Consider the following 24,717-nt stretch of genomic DNA (forward strand, 5'->3'; position numbering starts at 1 on the left):
TAACAAAACATCGTTAAGTGGGATGGACAGCTAAAAACCGCTTCCATGAAGATAACAGTTATACAACCTGATCAGTTGTATACGTTAACTCATGAGGTTGCTGGTTCAAAATATAAATACCGGCCAAATCAATTCGAGTATACGCCGACATGAGGCGTAGCTCAGAAAATGATCGCCGAGAGGGTACCTAACTGGCTAAAACAACACAGCAGTAGGTGACCAGTGTTATAATCTGAACCAGCAACAACCGTTCGCTTTTATGTTCGCAGCTCAGTGTGCATAGCTCTAACGTGAACTATGTACACTGGGGGGGACAAGGAATGATATGGCGTTCATATGCGTTGTGATATCCATAGTATGCTGATAAGTTTTTAAAGTATGCTGGTAATTTTTATATGCAATTTCTCGAGCCAGGTTTTAGATCTGGTATCTTCGGAAGCTGGCGTCTTTAAAAAGGTTTCTAACTGGAAGTTTTCGGATTTCAGACAAAGCATTAGGTAAGTAATTATTTTTTGCAATTTTTTATGCGTTGAAAACTAGCAAGGCGAGGCAACATGATTATCATAACCTTGTTTAAAAACAGGCAAACTAGAAAATGATAAGTAAAGAACAACACAGTTATGATAAAAGTGTAGAATTTTGAAGGCAATCGGCAGACGGTAAAAACAAAAATAAGTTTACACAACAGATAAAATTAACAGCCGACAGGCATCACCACAAAAGAGGGGTATATGCCGATAAAACAGCACTGCCAAAACATGTTCATACATACAAAAAACAATAAAAGAGTTACGGCTGGTAAGGCCCAATGATACAAGACCCACAACAGGATGTCGGTGATGACTGCCCGCCCCTTCAAGATTGAGCATTCTCAGGCACTGGGGAATCCAAAATGCTGGGGTTGCTGGGGCCGTCATCAACAGTTGGCGCCAGGTTATACAAGTCCTCATCAGAAAATTGCTGCGCCTCAAAGCCAGAAGGGATCTTGTAGGCTTCCTCGCCGAAAGCCTTTTCAATTTTTGCCCAATCGTCCTTCTTCCAACCGGCGGCGTGGGCAATACATCTCTGAGCAGCGGTTCAACCTCCATCAAAACGATCTTGGAGTTTGGAGCAGAACTCATCAGAGGCTAGATAACGGCCGACCGCTCTCCGACGGATACCAGGTTTGTCGGCTTCCATTTCTTGAACCTTTTCTTCAAGGCTCTTAATTTTAATCCTGGCATCCCGGAGATCTTTTTCAACTGAGGGAAGCCGCTTAACGGCCTTGTTTTTCTCAGTGATCTGAGTCTTCAAACTTTGCACCTCTAGCTCGAGATTGGCAACCCTCTCAGCCTTGACCTTCAGCTCCGACATCTCCCTGTCATCTTTTTCTTTTATTTTCCTCAGATCATCGAGGGCCTTTTCAGCATTTTTGATGACCTCCTGCATGGCACTTTCGCTGGCAGAGGCTTGATGATGTTTCTCCTGGTAGTAACGATACATCTCAACCAGCTCTGTGCCAGACATGACGGCCTATAGAAATGTATAATTAAGTAAAAGTAGGGAAGCCGAGAACGCTACATAAAAATATATATATAAAGAAATAAAATAATCATATGTGTACGTACCTTCATCATGTTGTGCATGTGGGTAGCAGCAAGGGGGCCGATTGGACCAGCAGGTCTGTCCATTGGCAGTGTCAAATTGCTCAACAGCCGATAACCGAGATTTCCACCTTGCATTGGGTCATCGGTTATCATAGATTCGTTCCGGCTGACATCCATAGCAGGTTGCCAACGGTCGCCGGAATGGCCGGGAGGGACAGCAAACCCCTTCAGAACCTCATCTGGAAACCTTCCAGAAACACGCTCAATCCATTGATTGGACCGATAAGTCAAGGCTGGGATGCTGGAATCCGACCCAGCCGTTGTAGGAGCAATTGCGGTGGTTGCCTGAGGTTGACGGGGAGATTCAGCAGAAGTGAGATCTTCGATCTCAATACCCTGAATAACCTTCTTCACAACGGCCTCAGGGCTTTTAGCTTTGTTGACAGTCGGGGTCTTTTCAGGCACCGACTGGTCCTTCTTCTTCTCGGGCGCCGATTGATCTTTTTTCTTTTCGGCACGCCCTTCAGGTTGCCTGGGGCTGGAGATCACAATGCCACCTCGCCGATTGGCTAGAGGTGTTAGCTTTCTTTTCTTGGCATTATCATCGGCCATGATCTCAGCTCTTCTCTTGGCGCTAATGGCTGGAGCACGCCCGCAGACGGAAGCAAGAGTATCGTAGGGGTCGGAAGCTTTGGGGCAGCGCCTGATAACCCTTGTCCCGTCAGAAGATAGGCCGAGTTGTCTGTTATCCAACTTATCAATACCTGGTAAAAAGGAATGTAAATTCAATCAGTTAAATGCGAATATATAAAAAAAAATAATAATAAAAGGGTAAGGAAGGTAACGCTAAACAAGTAAACTACGCCGTTTTCATTATGAAAATAAGAACATGAATAATTAGTGAATAAGAGTAATAAAACCAAGAAGAATAAGCTATACTATGCTGGTCAGTCCAACAAAGACCGACACGAGATAGCGGCGCGTTGCCCAGAATGTAACTCACATTCGGCACCCACACCGCAGGAATTAGACGGACCTTGCCGTCGCCTTCATCATGTTCAGAGATGTCAAAGTGATTGACAGCCCTTTCTTCATGCTTCCCGAGATCTCTCTCGGGGATTGAATCAAAATGGGGATGAGGCTTGAAAAAATTTCTCCTCAAAGGAAAATCCTCTGGAACTGACATAAAGAAAAACTTATCCTTCCAACCTTTGCAGCTAGATAGTTTAGGATGGACGGTATATTTGTGAGGTTGGGTATATAAAGACCACCACCCATCTGATTGACCATCTCTCTTTAGGGTAATAAGCCGTCTGAATACATTAAGGGTTAGAGGGAAGTTCCGATATAGCATAACCCAAACTGTAGCAATAACGGCACGAATAGTTTGAGGGGTTAACTGAACCAGGCAAACGTTCCAAGCCTTCAAGATTTTAGCAACAAAGGGATGCAGAGGAAAACGGAGGCCAAAATCCAAGTGCTTCATGTAAACAGCCACGGAACCAGCTGGACAATCCAACACTGAAGCTCCAGATGGAGGGAGAGACAACTCGTACCCATCAGGTAAGTTAAAGAACTTTTTCGCACGACGGCAATAGTCCTTTGTAATTGCCGTTTTCCTAAAAGCTTCACTTATCTTTTCCTTTGCAACTTTTCCGTTGTTGGCAAGAACTATAGGTTGTCGGAACTCAGCCCTATCAGTCTCAGAACTATACCCCTCGTCCAAATTCTCTTCCTGGATAACCTCGGCCGTTAAGTCAACGATGTCATCCCTACTCTCATTATTTACACTGTCTTCCTGAGCGTCGTCATCTCTTAAAACTGAGTTGACGGCAGAATCATGAACAGGAGATGACGGACCTTCTTCAGGGGTCAAAGGGATGTCATCCTCAAGTTCTTCTTCAGAAGAACTTACAACCTGACCTTGTCCAGGTCTTTTACTAGATTCCGCTGCCTTGGCGGCCTCAGCTGCTTTAGCTGCTTTGGCGGCCTCAGCGGCTTCACGGGCGGCAGCTCGGGGTTGATAACTTGTACTCTTTACCCTTGGCATAGTGTTTATACCTATATTGCCAACATTAGTGCCGTATTGATTAAAATATCGTCTCCCAGTAAAGCTGCGTAAGTGATAACGGACACTAACAGGTTCAACGTCAAGAATTTCAGTATCGGCAGAGATATCAGGGTTAGTAGGATGAAGGGCACTTTCACGGTGGGCAATGGTCCTATGTATCATAAAAGCGCGTTTTTCTTCTTCAGAAGTTAACGTCTCAAAAGGGTAGTCAATATTATCAGAAAGGGAAGACGAATTACCTTGATTACTACCGGTTTCTTTGCCTAAAGATTGTCTAATTAAACGACGCCTAGCAGTACTAAGGTTAGGAAAATTTTCTTCAACACTATCTTCAGACATTTAATTGAATATACGAAAATAAAATAGCATGAAAAATCAGGGGTTAGGGTACGAAAATACCTTCGATGAAAATCGCTGATTTAATGCCTCTAACTGGTAAAGAAACGACGAAGAAAGAGAAGGTACGCCCGAGGAGACGGAATGCACAAACCAAACGCAAGGAAGATAAGAAAGGAAAGAACTTTGGTCGGCAACTTAAACTTTTTCGAGAGAAAACTAGGAAGGAATGCGAAGAAGAAAATGGCGAAATTCTGATCTAAAGAGGAGAAACTGAATGGCCAATTGAAGTGAAAGGCGGTTCAGAGATCCGACGGCTGCTAATTGACAAACTTTTTCAAAAAGCAGCGGCAGGATTTGTGACACGTGTAAAAATTTTCCCGCCCAAACAAAAAAAAAAAAAGAAAAAAAGAGAGGAAAAGAAAAACGGTTACACTACCATAACGACCACTTTGCACTGAATTGACCTTGTAACCTATCGGCATACAAGGTCACTTGGGGAGGAAAACGGAGTTTTTCGCTCCCAGGTTTTTTACAATGAATTGACCTTGTAACCTATCGGCATACAAGGTCACTTGGGGAGGAAAACGGAGTTTTTCGCTCCCAGGTTTTTTACAATGAATTGACCTTGTAACCTATCGGCATACAAGGTCACTTGGGGAGGAAAACGGAGTTAAACTAATTTGTTAATGAAACTGATGAAGAACACGCCATTACTTAATCTACAATTAAGTAGGTAGATTACACGGCGTTACGGCACAACAATTATCCTCTTACATAAATAGTAATAATAAAAGTACTACAAGTAGCAAATTAACATAACACTTCTCAGCAAAAGAACATAGAGCTTAAAAATATATGAATATGTACAAGTTAATTTGCCTGGATGCAGGCCAAGCGATTAAAATGAACTATGAAATCGGCAAGATTAGTAATGAAACTTTGTTAGTAAGCAGTACTTGACAAAGTACAAGAAACGTTGTTACAATAAAATTTCCAATTTAAAGAAGAGTCTGAAGAATGGGATGTGGAACCCAAAGTTTGTTTTGTTAGGTTCAGCTTGTCTCCCATGATTAACTGAGCACGATGATGAATGATCATACGTCCTCACTTGGGGGGCTAATTGTATGGGATGATATCTGGGCATGACTAGATTACAAGAAGATGCTGATATGTTACAGAAAGAGGACATGTCGGCCTGCCGCAATTTAACACGTGGCAACAGAAACTCGACACTTGGCACAAAAGGTTGTGCATGGGTGAAAGCCACCTGTCAAGGTAGATTACTATAAATAAGTAGGTAAGACCTCATTAATGAGGACATGAATTACTCTCTCTCTCTAATCTCTCTCTACTTTCTCTCTCTTACTTATCTTCTCTTCTCAAACACTTTCTGACTTTATCATCGGAGTGGTTATCCCCGGATCACCCCGGGGTTAGCTAACTTCTTCTCATTGTGTAGGTTCTCAGCTTGCCGATAGGAGTATCAGAATCTCAGGTCCGAATTCCTGGAGGAGTTGGGATCAGACAGAAACAACTACATTACCACTTGTAACATTGTTTAGTAAGTACGACTACATAATATATTAAACATAATTTATGATGATGGAATAATGTAAGGCTAAATAATTGATGGAAAAGAATAGGAGAGCACGAAGATCGAGAGAAGAGAGAGAATGTTTGGGAGAGGAGAATATATAATTATATGTATATAGAGGAATAAATAGAAATATGAAGAAATAATTTGTTGATGTTGTTGTATTAATAATAAGCTAAGTGAAAGATTAAAGCCAAACAAGGGGAACCGCTCGAAAGCAGACGTGAGACCACTTTGATAAAGGCATGGAGGCTGGCGTTGCCTTCGAGGCTACTTGCCTACTTACCCTCTTCCCTCTCCTTAATTAAGGATTAACATCCATCCTTAATTAATTATGGTAATTTAATGAAAGTAATTTGTTTGCCTTTTGCCCTTTTACAGTTTTACCTACCATGTATGTCGGTTTTTGGCTTTTGGCCTTTTTATTTACTTCGTATTTAGCTTTGTGAGGAAATAGTGGATATTATCCATTGATATGTATGGTTAAACAGTTAAACTAGTCAAGTGAATCAGTCAACTATTTAATTAATGTTTAAAAAGCTAAATTTGATTGTTTATTGATGGATGATCGAATGTGGACACTAATATAATTAGGTAGTGAAATTATGAAAGTAATCTATTTGCCTTTATCTTGCCATGAATATCGAATTTTGGCCCAACTTTTGTTTACTTATTTAGTGAAAAAAAAAATAACAATTTACTACTGCGTATTAAGAAATGAAGCTATATCCATTTAATTAATTTTGGCTGATGAAATATACACTTATAATCTGAAATATATAATGAACGTAATTTGTTTGCACTTTTCCAAACACATACACATACTCTGTATATACTTATACGAGTATTAGGGACTTTTGTGTTTTCAGCTAGTCAAACAAATTAAGTGAATCCACTGCTTACAACTAACTATGCCACGAGTACTCCCTAGCTAATAACCAATATTATTTGCTTATACTAGCTACTAGTGGACTGGCCTACTTAATCGAAGATCTCACATGGTGGAAATCAGTTCAAGACATTCTTGTGAGATGAAAAGTTGTTGTGTCAAGATCAAATGATGAACAAAAAGACATTTTTTTTTCAAGTACATTACATTATACAAACTAATTATTTAAATATAAAGGCATATATAAAGGAGATTGATAAATGGTGGAGATGAATTCGATCATAGCATATTTGAATAAGGTATATAGTTGAATGATGACAATTCATGAAGAAAATTATACTACCAATGTCCTTTGCATCATTACAAAGAGCGATAAAAATAGCCAATACTCGTACTCACTGTTTAAGTTGTGCCTGGAATAGCTGATTTGACCCCTATATATCATTCTAATCCATTTTGTCGGTACTACAAATTAGTTAACTAAAATGAGAAAAATGAGTTTAAAAGATGGCATACTTAATTAATAAAGTACGGGGTATATAATTAACATAGAGTTAGGGCATGTTCTGATTTAATGAGCTGAATTGAATTGAACTAAACTGAACTGATTGGAACTGAAATAAATTGAACTAAATATTTTATGAGACAAGGAAATTAGGAACTGAATTGAACTGAACTTGAAATAAGCTGAAAAGAACATGCCCTTACAATTAACAAGTAAATAGTACTCATTATACAACAATGCATTGCATTGAAATTTTATGAATTGTACAAAAACATTCAATCATCACATAGTGTACATAACGATCATATACATGATAAATAAAAAAACAACTTCTAAACGTGGTAATATCTTAAACAGCGAGAACAATGATTGAAAAGATTCAATCTCGACTGATTTAGGCTCAAGTATTAGTATGTAGTCTAACTCTTATATTATGCACATGTGAGTTGTTCATTATAAATTAGGGCCTGTTCTGTTCAGTTTTATTTCTTTTCGTTTCAGTTCTGCTACAATCAACTCAGTTCATCTCAGCTTCAATAAGTTCAGTTTAGTTCAACTTAATTCCTAATTTCCTTCTCTCATAAACAATTCATTTAAGCTCTATTCAGTTTATTTCAGTTCAGTGGTTCAGTTTAACCCCTATCAGTTCAGTTCAGTAAATCGGAACAGACCCTTAGGCAACTTGTCTTGGCCACATGGTTGTGTACAACTTAGGACATGTTCTGATTGACTGAACTAAGCTGAACTGAACTGAACTGAATTGAACTTATTGGAGCCGAAATGAACTGAATATTTTATGAGAGAAGGAAATTAAGATAAGAATTGAACTGAACTGAACTTATTAAAGCTGAGCTGAATTGAACTGAAAATAAGCTGAAGAGAACAAACCCTTGTTACAATTTACAAGTACATCATTTATCAATGAGTTCCTATTAAATGATGGTAAGCGAACCTGAACCTAAGTATATATAGTACCTACTCATGTCAAAAAGTGGTCAAGATCAATCTATTCATCATCTTTTTCTTTATGCTAGATAGTACATACACAAAGTTGATAAACTATGGAGTACCAAACATGCATACAATTCCACATAAACAAAAAGAAAGCAAAAACACATAGATACAGAAAATGATATATGCAGATGATTGCTTTTATAATGCAAAGAGAACTGAAAAAACAGTTTTAAGGGTAAACATTATATATATAGTGGAGGTTAAAGGTTCCAGAACAAAGACACAAACTCACTCCTTTTCATATATAGTGTTTGCTGTAAAGGTAAAAGCATTGTTTAGTGGATGGATCCGTTCATTCATCATCTATCTCTTCGATCAATTTTTTTGATCCCACCATCATATCTCATCCACAATAAATCCCAGATATAGTATACGATTGCATATGCATGAACAATGCTCCTATCTTAATCATATATACAGTATATCTGATGAATATTCAAGAAATAATTATGAACTATGATGATGACTTGTACATGTGCATATATACATGCAGTGATCTTATCATTTTACATACGATGGCCTTTAGGTAAGTTATCATGGATATTAGCATATATCATCATAATGTAAATTGTCGTTTTCACTTTTAGAGCGGAGGCTGAATGGCTATCATGAACGTCTTAATCCTATCAGTGGGTTCGGCTACATGAGTTAACACGAAGACTTTCCAGGAGTGAGGAGTTCACCCATCTTAATACATACTACTCTCAATCATCATTGTGACTCATGTCAAACAATATGATCTGATAAAGTTTAACACTAACTGTTACTGACTTACGGTAACCCTCCTTCTTTGTTCAGGCTTAAGACTAGCAGCAAGAAACCCACTGGTAGAGTAAATGAGCTGCATACAACTTTACATACATACTACGGAGTATATGTAGTTATATATACATACAATGTACTTATTATGCCACACATTTTCGAATTAATCATCTAGTTTGAGACCATTTTCACTAATTATACACACACATGGACCAACGTGATTATAATCTATTGTTTAAGGATAATCTACCAATAATTTATGCCTTAAAAACGATCCAAACACGATCAGCAGTTATTTAGTATTAGAATTGAAGTAATAGTCGTGCTAGCTAGAAGTTAAGGGTTACCAACTTACCAATGATATTGACATGATATATATTCTATATAATCACTAATAAGGAACTAATCATGCAACCAAATGTCCAAATCAACTATTGATTAAATTGTATGTTAGTGTTTTATGTTTTGTTTTGGCTTGATCAGATTGAAGTTAACGGTTTACCCGTTCAATTATAGTTCAAAGCAAGTATAATTATATGAAAAGCACGTCTTTTTGTCTCGGATGAAAGTTGATGAAAATGTACGTGAAATGACTTTAGACTAACTAGCTACTAGTGGGAGTTTGATGTAAAACTAGCTAGACAGCTAAGGTGGGGTAAATAATTATATGATCATAAAGAAAATTTGATGTACTCACGTAGTATAAAGAAGTAACTATGATAGGTGTGATAGTTATTTGATTTGTTCAATTCGTCCTCTTCTTTGACTGGTTTTTAAGGTTAAAATAAAAGTTATAAAGCATGCAATATAAAAAGGGACAACTTCTGCTAAAAATTTAGGGCATTTTTTTTTTATTCGTTCTTATCATCTATTTAAATGACGAGTACAATAAAAGGAGATAAAGATCTTTCTCTCTTCAACTTTATTAGCTCCGATGTACTTGTTCTAGTCGATGCGTAAAATTGTATAGTATTAACTTTGATTATTACGTGTCATCTATCACTACTGATATCTTTGAAGGATGATGATAGTGAATTAATCGAGGAAGCCAAAAATTTCTCATAGCATGAATGATATCATATTCTCATACGCAACTAATGCAAGTTATCTAGTTTTTTTGGGGGTAATTCTAACTTAATTATTTTCTAATTGTTTATTATTGAAGGACCAATTTAACCAAAAAGTTAAAACGATGATTAAAGTCCAAGATTGATTTATATACTCTATCACTTATTTTGCTCATTATTGCCCTAAACGAAGGTCGTGCTCCAAAGTCCAAAACTCGTTTTGATGCACAATGAGCCAACAAAATCTAAGATGCGTGCTGAGCCTCCCGCTATATGTACTCCTCATTGGAGTGAGTTCAAGATTGAAGTACACAAACATTGCAATCTTATAAAGATCCGTTACAAAAGCTAGCTTTATGTTGGTTTTTATAGTAAAATTAACATATTATGTTACATAGTTTTGGTTGATAAACTACTATAATCAATAAATCTTTTAGCCCAAAAAGTACTTTTTTGAAAAGATTTATGGGGTTTGGGAAAATGAAGATGGATTTGTAATTATGGCAAGGAACAAAGAGACAATATAAACTTTAAAAATCATTGAGTGATACCCGTGAGAAATTGTGTGCGAAAGTGAATATGTGATGTTTTTATTTCCTTTATCTATCACTACATAAATGGGTTCAATAACATAGGATCCTATCATGAGTCATGAACTTGTATGACATTCTAACTACCAATCTACCATGCTTTTGCGTAAACACATACTTCCATAGTTTCATTTCATTTCTTGCATGGATTTCGTGTATTGGTTCCTAAACTTATAATGCGTTATGATGGCAATCTCCTTTGTCACAATCTCAATCTCTAGAATTTGTCACAATATTTCTCAAAAACCGATATTTTTCATTGCAACCAATTGGTTGTGGTCTTGTGGATGATTGATTGTTATTCTTTCAGAGGTATGTTGATAGGTACGGAGAGTGAATTAGGGTCTGTTCACATTTATTGAACTGAACTGATTGGAGCCAAATTGAACTGAATAGAATTGAAATGAATATTTTATGAGAGAAGGAAATTAGGAGCTGAATTGAACTGTAATGAACTGATTGGAACTGAACTGAACTGAAATTAAGCTGAAGTGAACATGCCCTTAGGCCATGTTCTTTTCAGCTTAATTATTAAACAAAATTGTAGTAATTTTTTTTTATTTTTTTTTAAAAAAAAGAGTTAAATTCTAAAAAATATATTTTAAGTAAGTTTTCATATCAAAAAATAAGCATACTTGAGTAGAAATAAGTATTTTCAACAAAAATAAGTTGAGTACAATACATATATATACTACTACGTATAAGCTAAGTAACCAATAATCCCATCTCAAGTGGACTTTTCATTTACTTTCAATTTGTCTCAATCACTCGAAGGAGGAATTATTGAAATCAATTTTCCATTGTATACTTAAGGGGTAGATTTATAGTGTGTTAGGATGATGACTTTGTGTTTTTTTTTGGTAACTTATCATATTGTTGAGAGATAAATAAAGAATAGAGATGATGCAAATTGTCTTGTGTCTTATGTATCAATTAGGTTAGACATTGGAAGATATATTACTAAGAAAGACATATTGCGGTCTTGTGGAAGTGAGCTTTCTCAAGCTATCTTTACTTTCAAGCTATGAATGGGGACATAAGAGAAGGGTAATAGTTTTGGCGGCACATAGCAAGTTAAATTGAGTTTATATTTGTATCCGCAATAACAAGTTAGAAATTTATAAATTAAAACCTCCTCCCTCACATGGAATGACTACATGGTTGGGTCAAGGGCCTGGGGCAGTCGCATAGCCACTATATAGTATATAATTATATCATTCCTAACAAAACCCAACCTATTCATGAAAATAGGTTATCAAAACTTATACTTCTCCAATCTTAAAAAAGTGCATTGAGAATATAAATTTGTTCCACATGTGAAAATTTCAAGTTCCATTTCGTGCAATCTGTGAAACCAAGCTGTTTAATATAGATTGACCATAACAACTTAGAAGTTCAATTCTTAGCACCTACTGAGCTTGAATAACCATCTCATTATCTATTGACATTGCTTTTTTGATTCACTCACAACTTTAATTTTTCTCGCTAATTTTAAGAACAACCACAACACATCAATACACAAATTGCGAGACAGAAGATTTGAATCCGTTTGACATACACTTGATAACATAGTTTCACAAGTCCTTTACATTCAAAATAAGGCCCAATTCAACAATTTCATTTATCAAGCATTTAGCCCAATTTTCACACTCCCCAAATTTGTTAAATTTTTGAATGAAACACAATCTATATTGATGGAGCCAAATTAGCAGGAGAAGCTCTCAGAAAAATGACAATAGACGATGACAAATCTGTTTACGTCGGAGGACTTCCGTACGATTGCACGGAATCCCAACTTCGTCGTGCTTTTGATTTCTACGGCACCATTATCGCTGTTAAGGTTTTTCTCTCTCCTCATTTCAATCGATTATTTTTATTTAGGGTTCATTTTTTTGAAACTTTTTGATAACAATTCATTGAATTTGTTGTGTTTGTTGAATTCGCGAAATTTGTTGAGAGTTGTAATTTTGGAGCTTTTATGATTTTGTTTGTAGAATGAAATGAATAATCAGAGTTAAATAGTGTAATGAAGTCAGTGATTTTGGAAGGTTGGAGAAATTGGGTTAATTGCTAGTCTGGTATGAGAAAATTTACATGTGAAATTGTGGAATTAAATTATATTGTTGGATTGCCAAATTGTTGTGACTGAGAATGTTGCAATTTTTGGATTGGAGCATATTTGATTATGTTTGAAGAATCGGCATTTAGCGAAATTAGCTGTTCTTGTTCGATGTAAAGATTAAAAAAAAAAAAATCAAAAAAGGGAAAGCGAGCTGTATGGTAGGAGAAATCGAGATAAATAGCTAGTGTGGTACGAGTTTATGCTTGGAATTCCGCAGTGTTGCCTAGAGAATCATGTTAGTTTAACGATGTGTTGGGAGAATTTTGTCCCATGTTTGGTAGATAATGATTAAATCTTGTTCGATGTATAGAGAGGCGGTTTGCAATCAACTTTGATTCAGATGTGGTAACTCTTGATTATGTCATAGTTATTGATGAGAAATGCTGAAAAGTTAAATGTTAAAGGAGCTAGTATAATTTTGTTCATCGTAATAGTTCAAAAGTAAAATTTTGAGGTAATTGGAAACGACCATATTTGAATAAAGATTACCATGGTCTCAACCAAATAGTATTGCTAAACAATCATTTAGTTATGTTACCATCTTCCCATTACATGGAGTATGAGTGTTTGACATATATAATATCTTAGTGTCTTACAACACTATCAGCAAGTTTGCTTAAAGTCGGACACTGAAACACTTTCCTTAAAGTTACCAACTTAAAATAGAATGGATAATTGTAATAGCATAGTCTTTTATGTTTGGGAAATGTGATATAGTCTGTTAGTCATCTATGGATATGATAACTTATGTGTAACCCTTGAAGGGGGGGGCTTGCTTAACATTTTGGGTTATTATTTACTAAAAAGGATTTATTACCAAGGAATAATATGGGTGTAGGTTTAAGTTGTAATCAGAATTTATATATGTAGGATGAATCATTTTGAATTAATATTTACTACCTTTCAATTGCCATACATATTACTAAGTCAACTGATATGCTAGGGTTTCATACTCACTCTCATGTCTCAAGGGACTAATTAACTTATTACTGTGGGAACATATATCAAAGAGGACAGCTAATTATTTGTTGTGTGATAGTATATGTTCCTTTACTTCCCCTATAACCATATAATTCTGCTTCTTTTACTTTGCATGGTCTTTAGTTCTTCGATTGCCTGGGAAAAAGAAAGAGCTTTCCTTGAATTATAGGAAGGATGAAGGAGGAACTTAATAATTCTCTATCTTCAACATTGAGAGGATAGTGTATCAATTTAACTTGATTTTTTATTTTCTATACTAAGGCTTTTATGTGACCATAGTCTTCACGGTTAATAGCTTCTCCACATGCTTTCCTTTTTTCTGGGCATCAATGCATCATCTTTAGAATACTTTTTTTTTTTTGATGGTTATTAAAAGTTTGTATGTTTTGACAAATAGATAATCAATGATCGAGGTGTGGGAGGAAAATGTTATGGCTTTGTTACTTTCAAAAATCCTGGATCGACGATTGAGGCCATCAATGAGATGGATGGGCGGGTATGTTTCCTATCTCCATATTATTCATACATTAATTGAGCAAAATTCAAGGAGTAGGAGTAATTTTCAGTACCCACTCTTTGCTTGCAATTCCTTTTCGATTAATTTCATTCCTTCAGACTATTGGTGGTCGAGTTGTGAGGGTTAATGGAGTAAAGGCAAGAGGTGCTGGTTTGAGATCTAACTTTAGTCATGATAGCTTACGACATAATCAGAGGGAGAGTGTCTTGGATTATGACAAGGGCAGAGGTAGAGAATGGCAGAATGACTTTCATAAGGACAGGAAACATGATAATTCTCTAGAGCATGATGGAGAAAGGGAAAGAAGGCATGATAATTCTCATGATCATGATCAGTCTAGAGATTATTTCCAAGGAAGAGATCGAGGTCAAAGTAGGGATTTGATTGACTGGGAACGGGATCGGGGATGGGTACATTACAGAAATCGTGATCGAAAATTGGAAAGTGATAAGGATTTGAACTCTACTCAAGATAGGGAGCTTGATCGAGTAGTCACTGATCACGATAAAAGGGTTGGCAAGAGCAGAGCCCTACACACAAAGAGAAAGAACAGGTAAAAGATCATATGCTTTGTATTATTTGCTGCCTCTCTGCTGCTGCTACATTATCAGTGCTAAGCCATTTGAAAATGAGTACAATATTGAGACTAACAAAAATCTTGTACTGATGAAAATTTTTGGGTCCTAGCTCAAAATTACCTTAAAAGACTTTTTAACCAATCCGATGCTGCAATGACAGTGACCTAGTTTGTGACTAGTGTTTTTGCTACATTGTGACGGCTATTGTGATCACGACCATACCTTCTTTTTAGAACATTGGCTTAAAATGGATGATTGCTAGCACAAACATTTATCATGCACCTGGCGAAAATAACATACTATAAAAAAACAAAGTATGATTGATGAACATATATCATATATAACCATGACATAAAGTGCATGAAACGAAATAGCATGTATGTAGTTCAAAATAAATGAGGATGAAATATATAGTATTAAAAAAAGGAAAATGTTATATATATCCCTTAGGGCTACATATAAGCATTAAATTTACACTTGAAAATCGTAAAAAGTTAAGAAATCATCAAAATGTAAACACTAATAACACTGATTTACGCGTGTTTTTGTCATGAATTCCTAATTTTATACAATTTCCAAGAGTATATTTAATGCTTATATATAGCCCTTAGGGCTACATATAATATTACCCTAAAAAAAAAATTAGGCAAACTTATAAAAAGGACATTAAGTGGGAACACATTAAAATTACTTCTCATTATATCTTTCAAGTTTATCATTTCTCTCCCTTTCCTCCTTCCACATCAATAGATATGCAGTATTTTTTGCCCCTTCTCACCTATAGCTTATATGATAGATGCTCTCATACCTTGTACCTCACTCTTTGGGCCAAATATGTTGTTGTTCATCATCAAGTGTAGTATGCTATACTCTGTACTACAGTTTATTTATCATTTTGTTTTGTTTTGTTTTGGTTTTTTTTTTTTTTTTTTCCTTTCTGGATGCATTCTGTAGATGTTAGTTTATTTAGAAAGCTACAACGTTCACATTGCCCTTCCCCTCTTCCTTTTGCTTCACTACATCCTTTCTTTCCTCGTTTATGATCTACTATAAGTTGGTACTGTGGAAAGTTTTATGGTTGATTTTCTCCCACTTAAGTTCTAGATTTGGGACATTGGTGTCCAAAAAGACAATCATTAGTGCCAAATGAATATTATGGTATGAGATTGAACATTATGATTGTGCTGTTTAGTAAGTGGTAATTGCATCAGGGATGGAGGAGCAGCGACCATAGAGAAAGGAACAGGGTAATGGTGGGATTTCAGTTGTGTTGGTGCTTGTTTTAGTGTAGACCTGCTTCTTTTTTGTTTCTCTCTTTATTCTTAGTTTCCCTTACCCTGCTCAAAGCAGGAGTTTTATCAGGACTGGGGCAGAACCGCAAAAGTAGTTAGTGCTCTTGCTTCTAGAGTAGGGGTTTGGGGCAAACCCTCCTTTCCTCATGGTTATGAGAAAAGGTGCTCCTAGAGTCCTAGGCAAGGTCATTTCATTGAGGTGCATATGAGGAATGCTGAGTTGTTCTAAGGCACACTGAGTTGCAAGTTTTAATTTTCTGTTAAGTGCACCATACTGCTAAAAGGCTCTGAAGGATCCTTATCACCTTAGCGCGCTTTAGCCTTTTTATACATTGCTCATATCCGAGGGTTTTCTGAAATCTATCAACCTAACATCAAGTAAAGTTTGGGTGATTTATACCCCCTCCGTATTTTATTACTTGCTCCATTTCTCCATGCATGGAGTTTTAGGAGAAATAGTAGAAAGTAATAAAACATGATGGAAGTGGGGTTGGTTGAAGGATAAAAAAATCTAAAAAAGCATAAGTGAGTATAAGTGAAAGAGGACACAGAATATGAAAAATATTAAAACATGATGTGAGGGGACTACTAGTGGAGAGGGAAGTAGTAAAATATTGTTAAAAGTTTCCAAAAAAGAAAATGGAGGAAGTAATAAAATACGGCTGCAAAAGGAAAGTGGAGTAAGTAATAAAATACGGAGGGAGTAATTATAGTAACTAATACCTATACTCAAACAAACAGGGCCTTAGTATGTGGTTAAATTTGTTTGTGATGTTTATATGCTGTGCTCTATTTGCTGTAGTCCTTCATCCCAGATGCTGTGAAAGAATAAAAAAGCCTTTGTTGACAACATCTCTCTGTTCTTCACATATTTTTTTTCTCCCCTGCTAAACAGCTCCAGTAGTCATGACCAACGTAGTAGAGATTTGTCATCAGAATCAAGTGATTATCAATACCAGGTGAGCTTATTTCTTTAGGGTAGACTATTCGTGAATACAATTAATTAATTTTGGCTAGAAGATGTCATCGTATCAACATTGTGCTTCTCTCTTCTCTAAAATTAGATGGAAGAGCAGCTGGATATGTTGATTAAAAGACGAGAAGAACTTCAGAAGGAGGTCTGTGCTCAGACTAGACTCTTGTGACTTTGCCAACAAGGCAACAACATCAATAAGACGTAACACCTTTTAATTTCATGTTGCTAGTGCTTAGGACTACTCATCACTCTTATTTGCATTTGAAGCATTGAGCACTAGCAGTGTTAGAAGGTATAAGCTGACTGCTAAAAGTCTCAAATTCTTTCGCATAAAGTGCTTGGCCTGTGAAGAAATCAAAGTGATAAAATTATGGGAATTCCCATAATGTCTCCTATTTGTTCTGAGAGAGAGACAGGGGGGGGGGGGGGTTTGAGTGTGGAGTTAGCATATGGCATTATATACTTGTAGGTCATTAAGTCAATTACGTTTAATTGGGGTGGGAGGGTATTTGGGAAACAAGATCATTATTGGCCTAATAAGGTTAAACATATAGAGGGAGAATCTGTATCAAAAGAGCTTCAGCTTTTCTCAAACCTGCGGATCTGCTTTTTGTTTACTTTCTGCCTATCACATTTCTCGTATGTTCAGACAATCATTTCTGCTAAGTTGCTAATTACCCGGAAATAACTTTAAGCTCTTTGATAAATGCTAATAACTTGTGTACATCACAAAATCCATCAAGTTTAGAGGTTGTTGGACTAGTTGTCAGCATATTTTGGACCTTTCTGAGTCCAAAACTTTGTGCTAGTGACTGTCCACTGTATGTCAGGTCATCTTCCAGTCTATATTTAATTCATTAGACTCCATATTTGAGTACTTTTCTGTGGAAGAGTGGCCATGAACAACCTTTATATTTTGCTCAATTGAGTTCCAATTGTTGTTTATATGCATTATGGTCTTGACAGCCGTGCGAAGTATTTCTGTACCACCAATGAAGAAAAAAGCAAGAAAGAGAAAAAATTTTGATGCTTTAACAGCAGTTTGGTTTATTCTAATAAAATTCTATTCATCAAAACCTTGGGAAAAAGCTAATGGCTCTTGATAGTTGATGTGTACCTAGCTGATGTTTTTATTTTGAAAATGCATGGGGCTGATCTTGAGTCTTAAGTTTCACATGGACTGCTTTTAAAATTGAGCTCTTGTTCATCCTCCTACTCTTAGATAGACTTATTACCAGTATGGCAGTATGTAGTAATCCCTGTATTATATATTGCTATTTAGCCTCAGCATTTAACTTGTCAAAGATGCTCATTCCATTTATCAATCAACGCAAGGTTATAATTAAATCACGCGGATCACAATTCTGAAAACCTTTTGCGTTGCTAATTAATTACTTCATTTCTAGTCTGTACCATGCTGTTTCTTTACATATTTTCAATGAATATTAATGTCAAAACTATCAAGAGACTAATCTATAACTTTATCAGAAATCTGACATGGAGCAGAGTTTAGAAGAGAAGAAACAACTCATAGCTGATTTGGAGAAAAGATCCCAGGTGCTAAAATTCTCTCTTTCTGTTGCTTAGCAAAATCAGGTAGTTTATTTTTGTTGTAGTAACCTGTAACTTGATGGTGATAACAGAAATTGGAAGATTTGTTGTCCTCTGCGAAAAAACAATCCTCAGTGCGTCAAATGCGGTTGGCTAAGGTATTTGCCTGGATGGATAACACATATTAAGTTTTGAATTGGGCATTTGAAGTCAAAAGTTTTACTTATTGTGCCATGGAATCGTGGATTACTTGCAGTTACATCAAGGTTTCCAGCAAGTAAAGGAGTGTGGCGTAAAACTGAAAAGTGCCGAAGAGAAACTGCAGGTCAATTTCCCTAGTCTTTTGCCATATTACTAAGACACAGTATTATTATAATTTTTTCAAACCTATTTTGTAATAGCATACCTAATTATCTGACTAATAGAGAGTTGTGTAGCATGTGCTTATTTCATGAGGAAGTATACTCTGAAAATAATTTCTGTTTTTGCTTGGAATTTTATTCAGTTTTGAGTCATGTAGGCATGTAGCATAACATTCTGTGGTTCTCTCCTTTATCCAAATGAGCTGCACCTCCCCCCTCATGCAACAAATCAAAGCTTATCTGTCAAATTCTCTGTCACTTGTATTCTTAATCTCATACGCTGTGTATTGGGAGCAGAGTTATGGAGATATATGTGGATTTTGTATGAACTTGAAATATTGTCAGTAGATAAATTTTTCTGGTCTTCTGTGTGAATCACAAACAGGTGATGACCTTATGTTTCATAATGATTTTGTTATGGAGTAGCTTTTAGGGGTCTGGGAACCTGCAATCTAGTAGACAAGAGAACAATGTAGCATCCTGTGACCTGGATTCAGCATTGCTCTGATCATAGGGGAAGCTCCATATGGATTGTATGATATTTGGATGCAAGAAAATAATTTACTGTGGTTTAATACTTTGATGTTTAATCAAGTAGTAGTGAACACCTTTTAGGAGATGCGTTGTTGTTATAGACTAGACTTTTCCCGGATCCATGCAATGCTCTTATTATATATGTCCTTCGCTATGTGCAGAAACTTGTAGATTCAGTGAGCATGGAAATTGATGCTGGTGATCTTGGAGCAAAGGATGCCAACCTCACAAACGGCAAACTTTGAGAAGCCTCTGTAGATGTCTTTTCACTTCGTAAAACAGCAGCTCTTTTGCTGTTTGTTTCTTGTTATGTATATACAGTAGAAAACTTTTTTCTCCTTCTGTACTTATCGATCTTGAAGTTCAGGCAGCCTTGTAGAGAGCAGCTCTCCACGCAATGGAACCTGTAGATCATTGGCAGTCATTGTCCTGGATTTTGAAACCTGTATATAGCAACTTCCTGCTCTCTATGTTGCGCTGTGTTATTGAACGCTTAAATTATAATGGGAAATTATCTATAGTCACCTCAACTATCAACATATCTGTCAATTTGAGACCATAAACAAACAAGCACACATTTGATAAATTTTGGGATGCTATTTGTATACTAATAAGGTGCAGAAATCATCAACCTTGTGACAGAAGACATGGGTAATGCCACAAAATAAAACACATTGAGATCTTAGCCATTCTGCTTCATAATTTGTCGAGGCAAGCTAAGAAATTTTGGTTCTTTGATTTTAGATTTATGGAGATGAAGAAAATGTATTTTAAAAATAAAAAGATTAAATAAATACAACAAACATTCATTATCAAAATTATATCACCTTACGTTGTAATCAAATAACACAATAAACCAAGGTCATTTTGAGGTATTAATGTTAAATACTATGGTTATCTTTTACTAGTAGTATTTCAAAAACATATTGATATAACAATTTTCTTAAAATTTTTCATTGTTGACTTAAAGGCATCATTGTGTACCATCGAAAAATTCAAAGTTTGTTGTATTTTCTTTTGTTACATGAAATTCTTGTTACTTTCGTGTTTGGGAAAAAACTGAATGTTGAAGCTAATTGTGTTAGCTGATTTTAACTAGCTGATTTTATTAACTGATTTGACTAACTTATTTTATTAGCTTATTGTAGAAAAGTGTTTGGTAAATAGATGATTGTTTAAAGCTGATTGATTATGTGAAATGACCAATAAGCTAATTATAGGGTAGGTAGATCATATAGGATTTTAACTTAAATGAGGGTATAAGTGTCATTTCACCATAAGAATTGAATAAGGTCTTTAAATAAGCTTCCCACCAAACACCTTGAATTAGCTTATTTAATAGTCAATAAGGTAATGTTGGTCAAATATGCTAATTTTGCTCACTCAAATAAACTCGTTACATTGTTCTACGATTAAAAATCACAAGTACCACCAACTTAAATTACTTTTTACTGTACTGTATGTACTTTTAGAAAAAGAATTTGGTACTTGTAGAACATAAGGAGTACTCTGCCCTAAATTAGGATGAAACTTTATTTCACAACATTGCTGCATTAATTATCATTCAATTAGACCCACCACCCACGACCCACCTAGAAATTGAATCAAGTTATTTGACCATTCCAATAATGCCCTCACAAATTCAAATCACAATCCACAGGCTCTTTCCCTCCTTTCTTCCCCTTTCTCCAACTTCTCACTGCTCCTTCAATCTCTCTCCTCACTGAAGCTTCATCAATGGCGCCCAAAATCCCTAAACCTCCGCAAAAACCCATTCACCGTCCCAACAAACCTCAACCAATTCAAAATTCTACGAAGCAGCAGCAACCGCAACCGCAACCGCAACCGCAACCGCAAAACCCTAGCATCAAGCGGAACTGGTCAATGGCCGATTTCGAAATCGGAAAACCCTTGGGAAAGGGCAAATTCGGAAGAGTCTACCTTGCTCGCGAAGTCAAGGTTTTCCCCCCAATTTTCCCCAATTTTTTTGCAGTAGTAATTGTTTGTTTATTCAATTGTACTGAATTTGTTCTCGATTTTCGATTTTGATGGAGCAGAGTAAGTATATAGTGGCGTTGAAGGTGATATTTAAGGAGCAAATTGAGAAGTATAAACTACACCATCAATTGAGGAGAGAGATGGAGATTCAAATGAGTTTACGCCACCCGAATGTTCTGAGGCTTTATGGGTGGTTTCATGATGAAGAGAGGATTGTTTTGATTCTTGAGTATGCTTTTAGGGGTGAACTTTATAAGGAACTCCAGAAATCAGGTCATCTTCCTGAGGAGCAAGCCGCCACGGTATAATTTCCAAATTCTTTTTAGTTTTTCTGAATTGTGTGAGAATTTTGATCTTTAATTCTGTTGTGTTTATGAGGAATTTCGAGTTTTTGCTGTCGAAATGATGATTTAGTGTTCTATTTTTGAGATTGGCTAATGTATATTGGTGGAATCACAAATTAAGAGACATAAAATAGTATGATTCCGAATGAGAGTTTAGATATTGGATTCTTAAGGGAGTGTCTAAGCTTCAATGATATGGAAGTTTTGCCGTTTTGTATTATATTGTTCATTGGTTAATGCAGAATGTTCTGATGTGGTGAATGAATAATACAATGATGATATTTGGGATTTCTTTTATTTTTTGCTTTAATTGAATTTTAATTTTCAGTTTGGCTGAGCTTGGGTTGCTACTTTATTGAATTTTAGGGGATTTACTCTGATTGTTTTTCTGAGACAGTACATTGCAAGTCTAACGGAAGCATTGGCGTATTGTCATGACAAGAATGTCATCCACAGGGACATCAAACCAGAGAATTTGTTGCTTGATCATGAGGTACTTGTATGATCTCTGAGTAACTTGCTTTGCTTTCATTGTGGCTTTACTGGGAATGGACTATACTATTGTACTAATGTATGCATCATAGAGTACTTTATTGTTTGATGTACTAGTACATGTATGTTTTTTCTTTGTGATCGAGTTGGTGGATCATTGTGAACCATTGAACCTGTAGAAGTATCTAAACACACATTTCTCGGTCTCAAAAAACAGTTTTCATTGCTTTAGCTTTACTCTCGTAGAGAGTAGAGACTGCCTTCATTAATCAATCGCTGCAATCTGTTACAACTTACAAACATCTGTAGATAGTTTTTTGCTCTATGGATTAAGATGAATAGTGTTGAATTCTATTTCTTTTCAGGGTCGTCTGAAGATTGCAGATTTTGGTTGGTCTGTACAATCAAGAAACAAGAGACACACCATGTGTGGAACTCTTGACTATCTGGCTCCTGAAATGGTGGAAAACAAGGCCCATGATTACGCAGTTGACAACTGGACTCTAGGTGTCCTTTGTTATGAATTCTTGTATGGGGTGCCTCCATTTGAGGCTGAGAGCCAACGTGATACTTTCCGGAGGTAAGAAGAATGCATAAATGTTTTCGTTTTTCTTTTAAAAGAGTATATAGGTTGAGAGCCTGGCAGCCTGCTACTTAACTCAAGTCTTTTTCCTTTGTAGGATTATGAAGATTGATTTGAAATTTCCAGACACACCCCAAGTTTCGTCAGAAGCCAAGGATCTTATTACCCGAGTAAGTATACGCTTCATAGAATTTTCTTTGGAAATCAATGGATCTCTTAAAATCTATTTTGGAGTTTCTGAGCATGTAATATTGACATCGTGCAGCTCCTAGTAAAAGACACATCAAAGAGGCTCTCTCTTCAGAAGATATTGGAGCACCCCTGGATCCTAAAGAATGCAGATCCCACTGGCATTTTCTGTAAATAGTTCTTTCACCAAGCAATCAAGTCAATGGTTATGTACACAGTGCTGTATCAAGATTCAAGAATGTATTAGTGATCAGAGCCGTGTCAAATGTGTAATTGGGTATGTACATTTGACACTTCGTTTTGTACTAAAAACTTTGAAATTTTCATGGAATTTTTGGGTGCATAGCCACATATGTGTGTCTAACACTAATTATATCTGGCTTTCCAATTCATTCATGTAATCAAGACAGCATAAGCTGTACATAATCAATTATCAGGATTTAATAATGCATAATGTTTAAAAATGTTCTTCTCACTTGGTAAATATATTTGGCATAGAGTTCTTGCTTACCTTTATTTGGGACAACCCATTTGTTTAACTTGTAATCTCTGTTACCATTTTTGGTGCTATTTTATCTAATTACTTTTTTGCCTATTCTGTGAATATAATGGTTAGCAAGGAATGCTCTTTGCCTTATTTGGGCATGTTTGGGGTGATAACAAGCTGAAGCTGGAGTTTATCAATGCAGATCATTGCAATTTCATTCAAATTTAAGCCGAGTCTTAATTTTGTTTTGAGCACTAATTGTCAAGCTCAACCTATGTAAAAAATTAGCTCGAGTTTGAAGATTGTGACGAAATAAATATACTTTTAAAGAATAGTAGAGTGTTTTTATAGTTAAGCCTAGGCAGCTTACCTATATTTTGTAGAGATCCTCATTAGTAATGTTCAATTTGTTAGTACTCAAATTACAATTTGAAGTTTATAAATATAGATAAAATAGTATTATAAATTTCAAGCCTGTTTACATTATGAGTTGTATAAATTAAGCATAGCTATGCTCAAGTCAGGAATTTTCTAAATTGAGCTTAAGTAGCTTGCAAGTAAGAGGGCTTGTTATCACGCCTAGCGTGTCCTACGCTCTGACTACCTATTGATGGCTTTTGGGTGGTTTGTCTAGTTTCTTTGTGGTATAGAGAAGCAGGGGCTTTAGTACCTTACTCCGTATATTGAAGAAAATGGCTAGCACATAAAACCATAAGATGGTTACTTTCTTTAGTTGTATAACATCTCTTTTGGAGCCATTAAGTTTTAGGAAATGGTTCAAAATTGTTACATGGTAATTTAGTTGGAATGTGCAGTATTTGTATTCATAGAAAGTAGAGCTAATGTATGATTAACATGAGTATATACATTAAATAGTGTATTATGTTAGATTGTTATCTTTGGCAAAAAAAATTTATGCTTCCCTCCCTCTTTTCTCTTTAGACTTTTACTTTTTCTTTTCCCCTTTTTTTTCCTTTCTTTAGCATTTCTTTTTTTCATCTTATCTCCTGGATAATGTTCTTCTTTCTTTTTTAATAACATTTATATAAGTTTTGAATCTTTGTTCTTGCATGAGCATGAGTTCTTCTTATTCATTTTTTTTAAAATTTTTATTTTAGGAAGCAGGGCTTAGGGCTATGGTTGGCATTAGCCAGCCTTGTCCAAAGCATTACATGACCTAAGTTGGTCTTGGTTTGTCCTTATAAGGGCTCGACCCATGTATTTGTCAACAGTCGACACAATACTAAGTTTAGGCTAGGATGACACAATATGGGATCCGGAAATAACACAAAAT

At 35.9% G+C, this 24,717-nt stretch overlaps 2 protein-coding genes across 2 annotated transcripts; both read left to right on the forward strand.

The window, feature by feature from the left end:
- Positions 1–12,109: 12,109 nt before the first annotated feature.
- On the forward strand, positions 12,110–19,824 carry LOC145578545 (uncharacterized). Its single transcript, XM_081635848.1, has 9 exons — positions 12,110–12,257; positions 13,918–14,016; positions 14,136–14,590; positions 16,803–16,866; positions 16,972–17,025; positions 18,372–18,440; positions 18,527–18,592; positions 18,691–18,759; positions 19,492–19,824. Exons 1-9 carry the CDS (start codon positions 12,147–12,149, stop codon positions 19,573–19,575), a joined length of 1,071 nt encoding a protein of 356 aa, XP_081491974.1. The 5' UTR covers positions 12,110–12,146; the 3' UTR covers positions 19,576–19,824.
- A 1,171-nt stretch (positions 19,825–20,995) lies between these two features.
- On the forward strand, positions 20,996–23,360 carry LOC145578546 (serine/threonine-protein kinase Aurora-3-like). The gene is made up of 6 exons (XM_081635849.1): positions 20,996–21,289; positions 21,388–21,630; positions 22,070–22,165; positions 22,530–22,744; positions 22,845–22,917; positions 23,013–23,360. Exons 1-6 carry the CDS (start codon positions 21,068–21,070, stop codon positions 23,112–23,114), a joined length of 951 nt encoding a protein of 316 aa, XP_081491975.1. The 5' UTR covers positions 20,996–21,067; the 3' UTR covers positions 23,115–23,360.
- Positions 23,361–24,717: the final 1,357 nt, after the last annotated feature.

The sequence above is a fragment of the Chenopodium album genome, chromosome 14, assembly GCF_948465745.1.
Source record: "Chenopodium album chromosome 14, dcCheAlbu1.1, whole genome shotgun sequence".
Taxonomy (NCBI): Eukaryota; Viridiplantae; Streptophyta; class Magnoliopsida; order Caryophyllales; family Amaranthaceae; genus Chenopodium; species Chenopodium album.

What these genes read in the sequence shown, in the direction of transcription:
- LOC145578546 (XM_081635849.1), top strand. Translation starts at nt 21,068, where the DNA reads ATGGCGCCCAAAATCCCTAAACCTCCGCAAAAACCCATTCACCGTCCC. An exon ending in CTGAGGAGCAAGCCGCCACG is followed by an intron (nt 21,631 to 22,069) that starts GTATAATTTCCA and finishes TTTCTGAGACAG; the next exon opens with TACATTGCAAGTCTAACGGA. An exon ending in CCAAGGATCTTATTACCCGA is followed by an intron (nt 22,918 to 23,012) that starts GTAAGTATACGC and finishes GACATCGTGCAG; the next exon opens with CTCCTAGTAAAAGACACATC.
- LOC145578545 (XM_081635848.1), top strand. Translation starts at nt 12,147, where the DNA reads ATGACAATAGACGATGACAAATCTGTTTACGTCGGAGGACTTCCGTAC. An exon ending in TCAATGAGATGGATGGGCGG is followed by an intron (nt 14,017 to 14,135) that starts GTATGTTTCCTA and finishes TCATTCCTTCAG; the next exon opens with ACTATTGGTGGTCGAGTTGT. An exon ending in ATTTGGAGAAAAGATCCCAG is followed by an intron (nt 18,441 to 18,526) that starts GTGCTAAAATTC and finishes TGGTGATAACAG; the next exon opens with AAATTGGAAGATTTGTTGTC.